This window comes from Cladosporium halotolerans, assembly GCF_011745625.1.
Source record: "Cladosporium halotolerans strain TM138-S3 chromosome Unknown Sca11, whole genome shotgun sequence".
NCBI lineage: Eukaryota > Fungi > Ascomycota > Dothideomycetes > Cladosporiales > Cladosporiaceae > Cladosporium > Cladosporium halotolerans.
The window spans coordinates 137,916-152,869 of record NW_027191462.1 but is presented as its reverse complement, the minus strand read 5'-3'; the positions used below and the strand labels follow the sequence as shown (position 1 = coordinate 152,869).

The 14,954-nt window shown below is 57.5% G+C and overlaps 4 protein-coding genes across 4 annotated transcripts; 1 reads left to right on the top strand and 3 right to left on the bottom strand.

The window, feature by feature from the left end:
- Window positions 1–1,190: 1,190 nt before the first annotated feature.
- WHR41_04277 (uncharacterized protein) lies at window positions 1,191–5,665 on the bottom strand. Its single transcript, XM_069372883.1, has 3 exons — window positions 4,163–5,665; window positions 2,219–4,109; window positions 1,191–2,155 (listed from the first exon to the last, which is right to left on the bottom strand). Exons 1-3 carry the CDS (start codon window positions 5,284–5,286, stop codon window positions 1,358–1,360), a joined length of 3,813 nt encoding a protein of 1,270 aa, XP_069230320.1. The 5' UTR covers window positions 5,287–5,665; the 3' UTR covers window positions 1,191–1,357.
- A 146-nt stretch (window positions 5,666–5,811) lies between these two features.
- WHR41_04276 (uncharacterized protein) lies at window positions 5,812–7,033 on the bottom strand. Its single transcript, XM_069372882.1, has 2 exons — window positions 6,694–7,033; window positions 5,812–6,640 (listed from the first exon to the last, which is right to left on the bottom strand). The coding sequence occupies exons 1-2, from the start codon at window positions 6,865–6,867 to the stop codon at window positions 5,987–5,989; spliced, it is 828 nt and encodes a 275-aa protein (XP_069230321.1). The 5' UTR covers window positions 6,868–7,033; the 3' UTR covers window positions 5,812–5,986.
- A 363-nt stretch (window positions 7,034–7,396) lies between these two features.
- On the top strand, window positions 7,397–12,118 carry WHR41_04275 (uncharacterized protein; the record flags this gene model as incomplete). Its single annotated transcript, XM_069372881.1, has 1 exon — window positions 7,397–12,118. One exon carries the CDS (start codon window positions 7,397–7,399, stop codon window positions 12,116–12,118), a length of 4,722 nt encoding a protein of 1,573 aa, XP_069230318.1.
- A 532-nt stretch (window positions 12,119–12,650) lies between these two features.
- On the bottom strand, window positions 12,651–14,501 carry WHR41_04274 (uncharacterized protein; the record flags this gene model as incomplete). Its single annotated transcript, XM_069372880.1, has 3 exons — window positions 12,651–12,991; window positions 13,061–13,948; window positions 14,009–14,501. 3 exons carry the CDS (start codon window positions 14,499–14,501, stop codon window positions 12,651–12,653), a joined length of 1,722 nt encoding a protein of 573 aa, XP_069230319.1.
- Window positions 14,502–14,954: the final 453 nt, after the last annotated feature.

Genomic DNA, 14,954 nt, shown 5'->3' with positions numbered 1-14,954 from the left:
CCAATACCACGTCTTACCCCGGAAAGCCTACTGGCTACTCGCTTCCGCCTTATGGCTACTTCCCAGTACCATCCGATGGAAGCTCTTCATCCACCGAGGTTGATCCTGCTACGGGCTCGTCGCCCCCGGCTTGGCCAATTCCGTGCAATAGCACGAACCCACCGAACACAGCTCCCACGGCGCCTCTGACGACGGGAAAGACGATCACTGTGCCGCTGACACTGACGAGAACTCTGACGACGTCTGCGTCGAGATCAAACAGCACTCTTGGTTCGCCTGCCACTGCATCAAACATCACTTCATCCCTTGGCACATCGCCGCCTTCCTCAAGGCCTAGTGGGCCAAGTGGATACTTCCCGATGCCTTACCCGTTCCCTCCTTTCCCTATCTCGAGCAGCTCTCTTACAGGCACTGGGTCGATCTCCAAATCAACGCCCATCGCTCCAGTGACTGGAACCAACAGCACCTGGAGCCGACCGTGCTCGACAGGCATCTCATCAAGCCCTACAGGCAGCCACAACGCTACCTTGCCGCCCGCCACAGCCCCAACAGGCGGCAGCACCTCCTCGACCGAAGGCTCGCCAATCACCCCGTCTAGCAACTCCACCTCCTCAACCCCAATCATCACCAGCACCGGCCGAATCACAATAACCCGCAACATAACCGTAACAGTCACCGACCCCAACACCCTCACCCAAACTCTCATCCCAACCGGCGGCCCCGCCCCCTACCCTAACCCACCCCTCAGCACCGCCGCCTCTTCCTCCAGCACCGAAGGGGACCCCGCCAGCCCCTCCTCCAACTCAACCACCTCCCTCCCAGGCACTTTCACGCCGCCCGCGCCCTACCCGCCTTACCCTCCCAGCAGCAGCGTCGACGACTCGGAATCTTTCACGACCTCGCCTTTCACGACGTTCACAGTCACCCCGCACACGTCCTCGCCGAGTGCGACCAACACGCCTTTCGCGCCGACGTCTGCGGCGAGGGTGCCGAGCGGGTATGGGCCGCCGCCGGGGTATGGGGATGGGGCGTACCGGGCGGAGCAGGAGGGGAGGGGGTGGTTTGGGAGGTGGGGTGGTGGCTGGTGATGAGGATGGATGATTGGGGCTAGGGAGATTTGAGTTGGATCGGAATGGGAAGGAAATGGGAGGTGGTGGTTGTTTTCGTACCTTCTTGGAGAGGTATGGACATTTCTTTTCTTGGAAGACCTCGGAATCGAGGGACTTTATTATTGGATGTGGTGCTGTATACATAGCCTTTTTGGAGAAAGGAAGGAAATCGAAGTCGTTTCTGTCTGCAAAAATGAAGATACATGACTTGGATGTGTACAGTGCTTCGACCACGCCCGTCAAGTCGCTCACCACCATCTTTTCGGGGGCGGCGGGAGATACTTGTTTTTGCGCTCTTGCTCATCCACAGATGAACGAGGAGAGCCTGGCGTAGGTTCAAGAACGACTTCGGTCTCTGAGTTCTCGCTGCTGTCCTTTCTCTTCTCCTTTGTCTTCTTCGTTTTGCCCCAGCCCCAGCCGGCCGAATCGGAATCTTCCACAGGAGGTGGCGGCGGAGTAGGGTTGATCTCTTCCACTATGACGCCTTCTTCCAATTCCCTCATTGTCTCCCTCATCGGCGTCGCATTGTTTTTCTTCTTTTTCTTTTTCTTCTTCTTGGAAACACCGAAACTGCCCCAGGAGTCATCCACCCCATAATCGACAGGCTCTCCGGCAGGTACTGGGGCGAGAGGCTCGTGTGCTACAGCGGCGATGGATTTGTTGCCTGACATAGCTTCGGTTCCGGAGTCCTCTGTCGTGGGCTCAGGGCTGGCTGGTCCTGAAACTCGCTCTGGCGTTGACTCGGCCGATTCGTTGTCCACGTCGAAACGAGAGCGTCGACGCCTTGATCGAGAGCGAGATGATGAAGTTGAAGAGGTGACTCGGGCTCTTGTCCACGGCGATGAATCCCGCGAAGGCACTGGCCCGACTTCTGTCTCTTCGGCCTCGTTGACTTCTTCCATTGTCGTGGTGTACTTTCGCTGAGGCCGATTGTCCGTATGGTGCGAGATTATTTGAGAGATGTGTGCGCTTGGCTCTGCGACGGTCTCGCGGGCAGGCGGCTCTTCTACTGTCCCGCTATCGGAGATCGAGTGCACCGTGCCGGACTGCAGGTATCGTGTTAGCTGAGAAACAACGCAGCGTCACGAAGAACAGAATCGGATACTCACCGGAGGTTCTTTGGAAGGAGGCGCGAAGGCAATGCCAGAGGTGTATTTGACCAGCATCTTGTTCTTGAGCTCTTCATCGCCCAGCATGGCATCTTCTGCGTCAGACGCATCGTCCTGGATCTCTTCCGGGCTTCGAGTGCGTGCCGGGATGTCGATGTCGAAATTGTATTGTTGCGGGAGTGAAAATTTGCCCTCGTTGTAGCTGCCGCTGCGAAGTCGCTCCGGCGGTCGATACCGGGTCACCAGAGTCTCCTCAGGGATCGAGTAAGGACGTTCAGATTCCTGAGCGGGGATTGGCACGAAGGAACTTCGGCGGAGGGCACGGGGGTGACGGTTGGAACGATCGAGTCGATCACCCGGCTTGTATGGCACGTCATCTTCCCTTCCAGCGTCAGGCAGGTGAGTGTTGTAAATGTTTATCGCAGGATGGGGAGCATGAGCTCGCGGCGCATATGGATTCTGAGGCGAGACGCTTCTGTAGCCCGATCGGCCTCGCGACCTCACCGTGATAGGGCGCTCGGGGTAGATGGCGCTTTCTGAATAGTCTCGCGTACGCGACGGTAGGCCAAGCTCTGTTCCATAATATTGGGACCGTGGAGCTGGGGGCGGCGAAGGCGTTCGTTCGCGTCTGCGTTCCATATATTGCATCGGCCTGCCATTGCGTGCCGTCGCCTCGTCACGCGAACGCTGCTCGGCGCGCCTCTCTTCGAGCAGTTTCACCCTTTCTTCAATCAACTCTTCTTCAAGCTTCCGAGCGCGCATTTCATCTCTCCTGGCTCGATACAGGGTTTCTTCGTCATCGGCAAACCTGATTGACTTCTCCCTTGGCTTTTGCCCGCCATAACGCCACTCATCATAGGATCCTGCATGTCGTGGAGCAGGAGGTGGTAAACGAGACTCTTCTCGCCGCGACCGAATACCGGGCGTTGACAGCCCTAGCTCGAAAGAATCATAGTCATATGGGCTTCTGTCTGCTAACGGTACATATCTGTCATATGTATCGACCCGTGATGGTGCATAAAGTGCAGGGTACGCAGGAATTGGCGGAGGGGGAGGAGGTAGATCCATGTATGCATCGTATGGCGCCCGTTCTTCAATGGCGGCTCGGGAGTTGATATCGTCAAGCCGACTGCGACTCCGAGCAGTGCCGGACTTTTGATCTTTCTCAACTTTCGATTGCTCCACCGTCAGCATTTCGTCGACCGCCGCCACAGCTGGTTCATCTCCATTTGGAGGAGACTTCTTTTTGGCAACCAGACTCTCCAACTGAGCAATTTTGTCCGTGCTCAAGCCTTTGTTGGTCAGCCATTCGCGCATTTGCTCAACATCTGTCTGTGAAAGCTCAACCCGTGACGTTGTGCTTTCTGGAGCAGGGGCGCTCGCGTTGTACGCGTCCGAAGCTGAGTCTGTGACACTCGCCTTCATGTCAATTTCGGACGCAGCTTGAGGCTCGGTTGAAGAGTACACAAGCAGGATGCTGCTCATGCCTTGGTGCAATGTCGCGCCCAGAACGGCTTTCTGAAGCAATCTCCTAGATCTTCGGACATCCTTCTCAATAGGCAGTGCTGCGTGCAAATGCCACACTCGATCGGGGAACGTGTCCTCGACCCATTTTGCCGTGGAATGCTTGATGATATCTGGCACAGCCTGCCATGCCTTCATGGTCGTTTCTAAGTCGCAGAATGTGCCACACGGGTGGTGCTTCATCGCAGGGTTTTCGAATGTCTGGTAATTGTATTTACCCTCGGCCGCGTCGTAGGCTGAAACTATGTGCAAAAATCGTGTGTTTGTAGAGGGCTGCGAGGATGCATCCGAGTAGCCGGGAGTTCTCAAGGAGTGCCTCACATCACTGCGCAACGAAGAACGCGAAGAGCTCCGATTGAAGAACCATCTGTTCCCAAGTCAGTGAATTGGAGCCAAAGAAGCCATGCAGACGTAGATTACCTTCTCTTCGAAGATCGAGAGCCTCCACTCTCGGAACCATTTTGAGAGCTCTTCTGTGTGTCCTTCTGAGGCTGTGCCGAGCCTATTCCGAATTGCATGAGTGTGTCTCCGAACTCATCCTGTAGCTGGCGAGATCGCTGTTCGTCGAGAAACTCTTTGACCCGTTCTTCGTTGAGGTTCGTGCCAAACTTTTCCTTCATTTGGCGCCGAGTGGCCTCTGTTTGTTCTTGAAGACGGGAGAGCCGCTCTTTGAGAGTGGCCTGATACAGCGCGACGGCTTGCTCACGGGCTTTTTCTGCTTCTGCTTCCTTTTCCTTCTGCTCGACTTCTTTACGATGCAAATCGTAGATGATAGAGTCTCTCAAATCGCGAGCCATCGCCTCCGTGTCCTTGGCATCATCGTATGAGCCCCTGGCGATGCCGGAGCGATACGGGGGCATCTGATAGCCGGGCGAATTCACCGGCACACGCGGAGGCCGTGTGTTAGCCAGGTCGCCGGCTGTTGAATGAGCCGTTGGATCTGGTATGTATCTGGCCATGGCCGAGCGTTGTTCCTCCGCCTTTGCCTCACGGAGAAGCCGCCGTGCGAGGTGTTTGCTTTTCGCAAGGGCTACAATGTTCTCACTTCCCGCAGCTCGGTCTGCGGGCGTGCTTCCGGATTGAGCTTGAATGCAACTTCTGGCTATCAGGATGTCTGTTTTCATAACATGCAGCTCCGACTTGACCACATCGACCTGGGGTTTCACCAGTGGCCAATAGGCTCTTGTCAGCTTGCTTACAATGATGTCTTCAGGCTTGATATTGACTATCGCCTTTGGATCTTCCGGCAAGTGGGCCTTGGTAAGTAGCTGGACCAGCTTTTTGATAAGCCTGTCCGAATCCTTGACGCACTTCTCTGCCAACTTCAGACTACCGTTCTCAGGGGTCTGAATGGACTTGTTGTTTGCCACCAGCGAGTTGAGTTCCTGGACCTGAATAATAGTCGCGTCAAGCTCGCTGGCTAGGGTGATGATGCTTTCCCGGGAGTCTTTAAAATCGCCAATGTAGGTATTCAAAGTTCGAGCAAGACTGAAACCGACTTGGGCGACTCCGATGACAGCGCTTGCTGTTTCGATGCCTGCCATTTCTTTCCAAGAGCTTTAGGGGCTTGCAATCGCATCGTACGAAATCGGTAAGTGCATCTCACGCAAATGATGTATGGCCCGCGATGGAAGAGGTACGAAAGAAGAAGCAACGCGACTGACAACGACACGTTTGTCGTGACCTCACACTCAAGTTGTCTCGCGGAGGCTCCCATTTGAAGTGATCTTCTTGCACGCTAGCGCTCAGCCGCAGAAGGCGCATATGCGTGGCGCGTGCGCTTGGGGCCGATGGTGGCACTGCATCTTTAGCCGTCTCTGAGAACAGTGTCATATGGTGTTGTTCAGCAAGCTTCTCATTTGAGATACAGCTTGGCGGAAACCAAATGTCGGATGGAGCAATGTGATGGCCTGACAGTGTCTCTGCAATGGAGATGAAGTCAAAGCAAGGTTGGCTCCTGCCATGCCAGCGAAAGGTGGAAGGACAAGCGGGCCGTGAGCTTCGCCAATGATCGAGCAAACACAGTTCGCCAGAACATAACGTTCTACAAACAAGATGTATTTCAGAAATTTGGGTGAATGAAATGTCGTGATAATACTTCCTCGGGCGCATCAGCCCAAGCTATTGCTTATGATACATCATGCCCTCGCATTCCTTGCGCCGCCAACGCCGCCCGGCTTCATGCTGCCATAATACAGAGCGAGCGATCACTCTATGCCCCTCCTCTGTAAAAGCCCGTGTTTATCACGCATCGACTTCCATCTTCTCACCAACTCCGGGCTCACCATCACCCATGTCCTGCACCGTGACGTACTTGGTGATGTCTTCCTTTGTGATGATCTTCTCGTTCAGCACCGCAGTAGTTCCTCTCTGGAACTTGTAGTCGCGCATCTTCTTCTCTCTTGTGTTCGGCGTGAGGTAATTCCTCATCAGCTGGGTGTTGTCCTTGGTGATCACGCACACGTCCACGTTGGAGCCGGAGCCCAGATCGTTGAAGATACCGGCCTCGATGGCGTTCGCGCAGAGCTTGACGGCCTCGTCGCGAGTGAGGTTGGGCTTCCACTGTGTCTCGAAAACGCTCATGGCAGCCAGACTGCCGGAACCCATCGTCACGTAGGGAAGCTTGTCTGTTGAGCCGTGCGCGTGGACTGTGAAGAGGTGTGCTCCGGTCGGATCGCAGCCTGCTACCACGAGATATGCGCCAATGTGACCCTGGTAGCGGAACAGGTGTTGCTTGAGCATGGTCATCACGGTGACAACGCGCGGTTTACGGCCAGTTGAAAGGGAGTGGAGCTCGAGGTTGGACGACATAAGAGCGGTCGTGAATTCGGTGTCTGCGGCAGTACCGGCACCGGCGCACCAGATCTGAGGGGCAATGTAGTGGAGCTTCTCGCAGTTCTGTAGGTGGTGTCAGTAGGTTGTTCGAACGGGGTGTGCCACTCATCACGAACCTTGTCTGCGACTATGGGACCGCTGGTCGCACGTGTGTCGGCGGCAATGACAACGCCGCCATCGTAAAGAGCACCGACGATAGTGGTACCGGTGGATGTGGCCTTGGGGAGAGGGACGCCTTTGGCGTGGAGGGCGAGGTTGCGGTTGTGGTTTGAGAAGTCGAAGCCCGGCATGTTGTTCGAGTGCGCGATCGGCAATACAAGTGTATGTCTGTATCAAGGACGTAAATTCGGCGTACAGTCGTGAGATGGAGTTGCGCGAATGTGTGTGAAGAGGTTGTTGAATTGTTGGTTGGCAGTGAGAGATGATTGATGATGCGGCCTACGTGCCTGCGAGCTGCCTGCCGCAGCCAGCCAGTGACGGCAGCTCGGACGTGAAGCTCTCCGCGTCGCCTGGCGCTCAAAGTTCCAACAAACTTCCAGCGAACGCGCCCTCAGCATTGCGGCCGCCGCAAGGAAACAAACACCACATCTCTTGCTATGCTATTGGCATAAATCGCCGCCAACACAAATCATACTCGACTGGCAGCTTCCTGGATCTGCGTAACACTTTCCGACACGACTAGCATACAACGCGCCAACTCAGCGAGGGAGCAAGTCTGGAACTGAGGAAAGGCGCGAAGCGCCCGTTGCTGGAGTAGAAAGGTAACTCTGCACCACCCACGCTGCGCGTTCGCACGGTCAAAAGGTGGTCGAGACCATCATGTCCGCCAACGCTGCCACAGATCTGGAGTCGATCGAGACGGAGCAGCTAGGGTTTCAAGCGTTCGCGTCCGAGAACAAGCTACGCTTGCTACCTGCACCATGGTCGAGCGACAGATTTCCGCCTACGACTGCCTCGCTTCTCTCGGTTGCGCCCGGTAGAGGACTACTTGCTGCTGCTGGACCGGACTCATTGATCATCGCAACAACCGAGAGCGTTCGACAAGCCTTTGCGGTGGACTCGAAAGACAGCGTAAAGCCGTTCACACCGCAAGCTACAATCCCGGTCCCTAGGGTCTCACACGTCGTCTTCTCAAGCGATGAGAGCTGTCTTGTCATCTCAGCGGAAGAGGGAGGCGGACTGGCAGTGTATGATACAAATGGGCTATTGAGCGGAAACAAAGAGTCGGAAATCCAAATACCCACGAACGGTGTAGCTGTCCGGCAGATTCTGGCAAACCCGTCCAAGGACAACTCGCACCAATTTGGCTTAGTACTAGCGAACGGACAATTGCTCTTGGCAGATCTCAAGCAGAGACAGCTTGTCAATGGCGCAAACGGAGGGCCAGTGTTCAAGGAGAATGTCAGCTGTGCCTGTTGGTCAAGACTCGGAAAGCAGATTGTCGCCGGCTTAGCGGACGGCACTGCTGCTCAAGTGGATTTGCAGGGCAACACCAAAGCGAACATTCCTAAACCGCCGCAACTGACGGAGGGCCGAGACCCGCAAGAACGGGGCCTACCTGTCACCGCGATATACTGGCTCGAAACTCTGGACTTCCTCATGATTCATGCGCCAATCAATCCTCCAGCCGAGGAATCCGATGGCATGGCTCCCCGAAACGACGCGGAGTACCACCTAGTTCACCGGGAAAAGCAGTCTGGAAACTGTAGCTATCACAGGTTTATGGATCCTTGTCCAGGTTTTATGGAAGAGCGAGTGCCGGCGCAACATTTCATCCAGCGTCTCAGGGAATGGGCTCCTAACCTCGAAGATACCCTTATCCTCAGCTCAACGATCTCATCGGACATCGGTGCTATCACGCGATCAAAGACGCCCTTGTCACAAGATGTTGAGGCCGGCTTGATTACGCACACCTATACAACGACAACACCACTGGAGGACACACGCAGGGCGACTCTACCTGTGAGTATGGAAGACGGCATGAGTGAGACATCTGTGATCGGCATGTCGTTGGATCTCAGCACCAAGGAAAAAGTACGAAAACCGATTCCTAGTGACGAGGAGATTGACGAATCAGCTACCCCGTTGCCTGCGCTTTTTGTTCTTAACCACGAAGGCATTCTCAGTGCATGGCACGTCGTCTACAACGAATCTGTCCGCCAGAAAACTGCATACTCGGGGCTCGTAACCGCAAATGCTCAGGAGCAAGCTCAAACTCCGGCGCCACCGCAGCAGACGCCGAGCGCTTTCAACACAAGCTCTGCACCTTTTGGATCGTCGACACCGAAGCAAGCCCAGACTCAGACTCCCTCACAGCCCGCCTTCGGCCAGAGCAGCACGCCAGCTTTTGGTAGCACATCAGCCTTTGGCAAAATGTCATCACCTTGGGGCGCACCGCCTGCGTCATCACCGAGTGCTCCTGCGTTCGGCAAACCGGCTGGCGGTGCTACTTTCGGAGGTCCTGCCGCGTTCGGTCAGACTGGAGGTATGGGTGCCAACAAGCCTTCGCCGTGGGGTGCACCTACACCAAGCCAAAATTCACAATCAGCCCAAGGAGGTTCCGTTTTCGGAGGCAATGCGAGTGGTCAATCTCCTTTTGCAGCCTTTAGCAAGCCAGCTGAGGGAGATGGCAAATCGCTCGCCTCTCCCTTTGCCAGCTTCTCGAAGCCCAACGGCGACGACAAGAAGCCTGCAGGCTCTCCATTTGGTAGCTTCGCTAAGCCAAACAACGACCAGACCAATTCTGGCGCTTCACCGTTTGGCAGCTTTGGCAAGCAGACCTCTGAGCAGAACAATCTTGCTTCGCCCTTCAGCAGTTTCGGAAAGCCGAGTGGCGACGATGGTAAGCCTGCTGCCGCTCCTTTCGGTAGTGCTGCGAAACAAGCCGACAAGCCGGCTGCGTCGCCTTTCGGCAGCTTTGCGAAGCAGAACGAGGACAAGGAGAAGCCGGCCGCCTCACCCTTCGGCAGCTTCGGTAAACCTAGCGGCAACGATGATAAATCTCAAGCTTCGCCTTTCGCCAGCTTCGGCAAGCCAAAGGACGACGATAAGCCCGCAGCTGCCTCGCCCTTCTCTACAGCTGGGTCTGGAGGATCTGCATTCGCCAGCAAGATCCCCGTATCATCATCATCACCGTTCTCTTCAGCAGGGCAGCAAAAGCCTGGTATGCCCACCGACCCCTCTTTTGGTTCGACTGTGACGCTAAGCTCGACTACAGGAAGCTTCGGGTCTGGCAGTACTTTCGGTCAAGGGGCCTCTTTCGGCAAATCTTCGTTTGGTCAGCCTTCGCAAGCGCAGGAGGATAAGCCTAGCGAAGACGCCAACAAGCAGTCGTCTGGTCTTGGAGGCTTCAGTGGCTTCAAGCTCGGATCCTCGTTCAAGCCTGACGGAAGTGCGAAGGACGACCTGCCCAAGCCGAAGGATCCGGGCGCCAGTCTCTTCGGCGCCGGCTTCGCCAACTCCCTCAACACACTTGGCAAGAAATCCGACCCGACCACCCCGATCAAAGAGGACCCGGACACCGCGCAGTCGCCGAAGCTCAGCAATATCCCCGAAGCCTCTACTACGCCCGCTAGCCCGCCGAAACAAAACAAAGATGTGTCGGACGGACCTGGTCTGCTGACACCATCAGGCACGCTCGAAGAGAAGTCCAAGGAGAAGTCGTCTTCCGCTCAGGATGATGCACCGCTTCCTCCAGACTTTCTCACGAGCAAGCCGAAGGAACCCTCGCCTGCAGTAGACGATGCGCCACTGCCTCCAGACTTCTTGACCGCGAAGCCGAAGAATGACGACGAGGGTGCTGACGTCCCTATCGCCGGCAGCCCACCTCTCGATGTCGGCGATGAGAAGTTTTCTGAGCCGGCCAGTGGGGAGGAGGATGGTCCGCCTGAAGATGATGACGAGCCCAATTGGAGCGATGAGGAGGACGAGGAAGATGACGGCGAAGAGGGCGACGAAGATGACGAAGATGATGACGAAGACGACGAAGAAGACGATGACGACGAGGAAGAAGACCGTACCATCGACGACCCTCAACAACTGTCCGCCTTCGAGGCAAGAATTTCACCCGCAAGCCCGAAGAGGAGCCAACAAAAGGAGCAATCCACCACGCCACAGACCGAAAAGAAGGCCTCGTACACACCAGCTGGCTTTCCCAAACCACCTACAAGCTTTGCACCTCCGGCTCCCAAAGCGCAAGAAAGTCCTCGCTCGCCCAGCCCCGTACGGGCCCCGCGAGAGTCAACATCTGCCCAGCCGCCATCATTCGGCAGATCCTCAGTGCCTCCAAGCAAGTCCGTCGATCGCCCACCCGTTCGCCAAAAGGCTCCATCGCCGCAACCTCCAACTCAAGCCGACCTCGAAGACGAAGAAGATGCGCGCATCAAATCGATCCTCGAAGCACCGGTGCAGCCCTCCAAGGAAATGCCCGGCTTCCTCGCCCACTCAACCTACACCGGCGGCTCAGACAAACCCGGCGCCGCCGGCTCGATTGAGAAGGTCTACCGCGACGTCAACAGCATGATCGACACGCTCGGCCTCAACGCCCGCTCCCTGCAGTCCTTCGTCGCCGCCCACAGCGCCGCCCGCGCCACCTCCGGCCCCATGAGCCGCAGCGACCTCGACGACGAGTCCCCCTGGGTGCTCGCGGAGCTCGACGAGCTCGCCTCCCTGATCGACGGCATCGGCAAGGACCTCGACCGCGGCCGCGTCGACGACCCCGCCGCCAAAATCGCCGACTGCCTCGACGACGAGCGCGAACTCCACAAGCTCAAGGCCCGCGCCGCTGACCTCCGCCGCCTCATCTCCGCCCGCACCGACCCCCGCCAGCAGGCCGAGCAGTACAACGCGCCCCTGCCCGCCGAGACGGCCGCGCAGCAAACCGAGCTCCGCGCCGCCGCCCAGCGCCTCCAGAAACAGTTCGCCGAGGCCGAAGAGGCCATGAGCATCCTGCGCGCGGACCTGGCGTCCGCCGCCCCCTCCGCCGCCGCCGCCGCCGGCTCTCCCGCTCCGCCTTCCAACGTCCCCACCGTCGAAGCAGTCACCAACACCATCCTCAAAATGACCGCCATGGTCGAGCAGCGCAGCGGCGACGTCGACGTCCTCGAGGCCCAGATCCGCCGCCTGCCGCAGGGCCTCGCCGGCTTGCGCCTGAGCGACGCCTACGAAGACGACCTCGCCGCGGCCCTGCGGGGCAACAGCCTGCTCGCGGCGTCCGTCTCTGGCTCTCCTGGTGCTGCGACGCCGCGCAGGACGCCCCGCGCCCGCATGGCGGCCAACGGCGATCCGCTGGGCATGAGCGGGATGTTCGGCTCGTCTGTTTCACGGCTGCGCACGCCGGGAAGGAGTTCGGCCGTGCCGGATCTGGGCGCGAGCGCGCTCGGGCGGAGTCTGGGCGGGAGCGCTAGGAGGAAGATGGTGGATGTTTCGGCCGAGGAGGCGGAGGGGTGGTTGGGGAGGGAGAGGGGGAGGCGGAAGGTGCTGAGGGGGTTGAGGGAGGGGGTTGAGAGGAGGGGGGTGAGGGTTGGGAGGATGGAGGGGTGATGTGAGGTAGGGATGTGAAAGGAATTTGATGGGTGAGTGCCGTCAGCCCGGGTGTGGTTCTGCTGCGTTTTTTTGTTTTTTTTATTAGCGAGGCTTGGTTAGGGTGGGTTTGTTTCGAGTAGGGAGGGATGGGAGTGTACCATACTTTGTCGTGACGGGATGATCATCTTGTATTGCACTTTGTGTGACTTTCGTCCCGTCAAGCGTACCCCTTCAGTGATAGTGTAGAGCAGTAAACTATCACCTGGAAAGTTGAATGGTCGACGTTCCAGCAAGACAGGAATTCATCATGTGCACAGCTTGACGACACTATCTGATAGGTCACGCACGGGACGCACGACGTCCAAGTAATTGAAGACAAAGATTAGGAGGGCAGTGGGCAGGAAGCGAATAGTACAGCTGCGATGAGTGCTCTTACACACTAGACAAACTAAGTCCACAGTCCATTAAACAAGCAAATACAATCGAAAGAACGAACAGCCTCAACCTCCTTTCAAGAATCAAACCCCAAAAAAAAAACCGAAGAGCAGCTCTACACCTCCTGCGAACTAACCCTCCCCTTCTCATCCGCGCCCTCGACGCTGACCCTCCGCCCCGCCAGCCTGGGATCGTACTCGGGCGTGCCGGGCACCTCGCCGGCGAGCTGCTCGAGCGTCTTGCGCTTCGTCTCCGGGATCAGCAGCGTCGTGAAGCAGCCGAGCAGCATGAAGAGCGCGTAGATCTCCATGACGTGGTTGAGCCAGGGGCTCTTGTTGGTCGGGGTGGCGCCGCGCGTGCGCAGGGGCCCGATGAGCACCTGCGCGATGATGGAGCCGACTTTGCCGGAGGCGGCGGAGAGGCCGTGCGAGGTGGAGCGGTAGCGGGTTGGGAAGCCTGTTGGGGGGGTTGGGGATTAGTATGTGATGTGTTGTATGGCTGGAGGGGGAGCTGGGTTGGACTTACATTCGCCGGGGACGATGAAGGTGGTGGCGTTGGGGCCGAAGTTGAAGAAGAAGGAGGCGATGACGTAGCAGGCGAGCAGGCCCTTCTCGCCGATGGCGTGGTAGCCGAAGCCCATGATGCAGAACATGATGGTCAGGATGATGAAGCCCATCATCTGGATGGTCTTGCGGCCGATGGTGTCGACGGTGGCGACGGTGACCCAGTAGCCGGGGATGGCGCCGGCGCAGACGAGGATGAGGTTGCCGACGGAGATGTTGTAGAAGATCTTGTAGACGTTCTCGCCCTTGGCGTAGCCGATGGCCTGCAGGATGGTGGCGTTGTTGAGACCGACGCCGTAGAAGGCGACGTCGAGGAAGAACCAGGAGCCGGCGGTGCCGAGCAGGATCTTGCCGTACTTCCACTGGCTGTAGTGGCGCCAGAAGTCGCTCCAGGAGGCCTTGGGGATCTCCATCTGGGGCGCGGCATCGCGCATGGTGTTGACGCGGGTGATCTCGTCGGGGATACCCTCGGGCTTGGAAGACAGGTAGGCCTTGACATCAGAGCCGGCCTTGACGACATCGCGAGAGACGTCGAAGGTGTAGCGAGGAGTCTCGGGGATGGTGAGGCGGTAGTAGAGGGCGATGCAGCCAGGGACGGCGCCAAAGCCGATGATCACACGCCACATCTTGTCCACTGCGATCTGGCAGACGCCGCTGCACTGGCTGACAGAGGATGCGGTGAGCAGGGACTCCTTGAAGCCGCTGGTGACGATGAGAGCGATGATGCCAGCAGCAAACTGGCCAATACCCTGCATGGCGAAGACAGATCCCATCATGGCACCGCGCCACTTGGTGGTAGCGAACTCAGAAGTGATGATGGAGCTGAGAGGGTAGTCACCTCCGATACCGACTGGAATGGACGTTAGCATGGATTGTGTCGTCGATTGCTTCGATCATGATTGCTACTCACTTCCCATGAGAACACGCCAGAAGATGACGGTACCAACGATAGACATGGACGGAGAATCGGAAGTGAGAGCCTGGGCAGTGGTCGCGAAGATGATCAAGATCAACTCAAGACCGTACATCTTCTTGCGGCCAACAACATCGGCGAGCCAACCGAAGCCGACCTGACCGAGGACAGTACCACCGGAAGTCGCGACCTTGATAGCGGTATCCGAAGACTGAGGAATGACACCACGGAGGCTGGAGGGAAGGCTGGCATCTTGCCAGTAGACCACACCCAGCATGGTCGTCACCAGACCAATGGCGAAGATGTCGTAGGCATCGGTGAAGAAACCAATACCGGCGACAAGGATGGCCCTAACGTGGTAGCAGCCGAAAGGCGCCTTGTCGATCTCAGCAAGGGCGAGACGACGGCGCTCGTTCGGGTCGGCGATGTGGGCGTAGTCGTTGTTGAAGTTGTGGAAGGCAGCGTTGCCTCCGGCCGTTCTGGCGGCCATGATCAGCTCGTGGCACCGGTGGGTGTCTCACTGCAATTGAAGAAGGAAAGACAAGAAGAGAAGTGCCAGAACACTGGTGCAGACTTGGCAAGGCTTGAGCGACGATGCGAGTGAACAAGCTCGCGGCGCCCAGGAGGGCTTTATTAAAGAGACGGGCGTCGGTGGGATGCAGAGCCATGGACGACGCCGCCCACGCCGCGTCTCGACTGCGGCTAGATTAGGCGAGAGGGCCTGGGTCCAATAATTTTGTCTTGCGGGCAGAAGACGGCGGGAGGCTAGCTGCCACACCCTCGCCACGCGCGACGCTTAACCAGCATAAGCAAACCCTCGACGGATTCTTGAACGTGCACCGGCCAATGGCCGGGTCGTTCGCGAGCATGCCTAGACGCGACAAGACGGCCTTCTCGATGCTTTGCTTCTTCGCACCCGCCTTGGTATGCGCCGATGTGCGAG

What these genes read in the sequence shown, in the direction of transcription:
- WHR41_04277 (XM_069372883.1), bottom strand. Translation starts at nt 5,286, where the DNA reads ATGGCAGGCATCGAAACAGCAAGCGCTGTCATCGGAGTCGCCCAAGTC. An exon ending in TCTCGATCTTCGAAGAGAAG is followed by an intron (nt 4,110 to 4,162) that starts GTAATCTACGTC and finishes ACTTGGGAACAG; the next exon opens with ATGGTTCTTCAATCGGAGCT. An exon ending in CTCCTTCCAAAGAACCTCCG is followed by an intron (nt 2,156 to 2,218) that starts GTGAGTATCCGA and finishes CGATACCTGCAG; the next exon opens with TCCGGCACGGTGCACTCGAT.
- WHR41_04276 (XM_069372882.1), bottom strand. Translation starts at nt 6,867, where the DNA reads ATGCCGGGCTTCGACTTCTCAAACCACAACCGCAACCTCGCCCTCCAC. An exon ending in GTCCCATAGTCGCAGACAAG is followed by an intron (nt 6,641 to 6,693) that starts GTTCGTGATGAG and finishes CACCACCTACAG; the next exon opens with AACTGCGAGAAGCTCCACTA.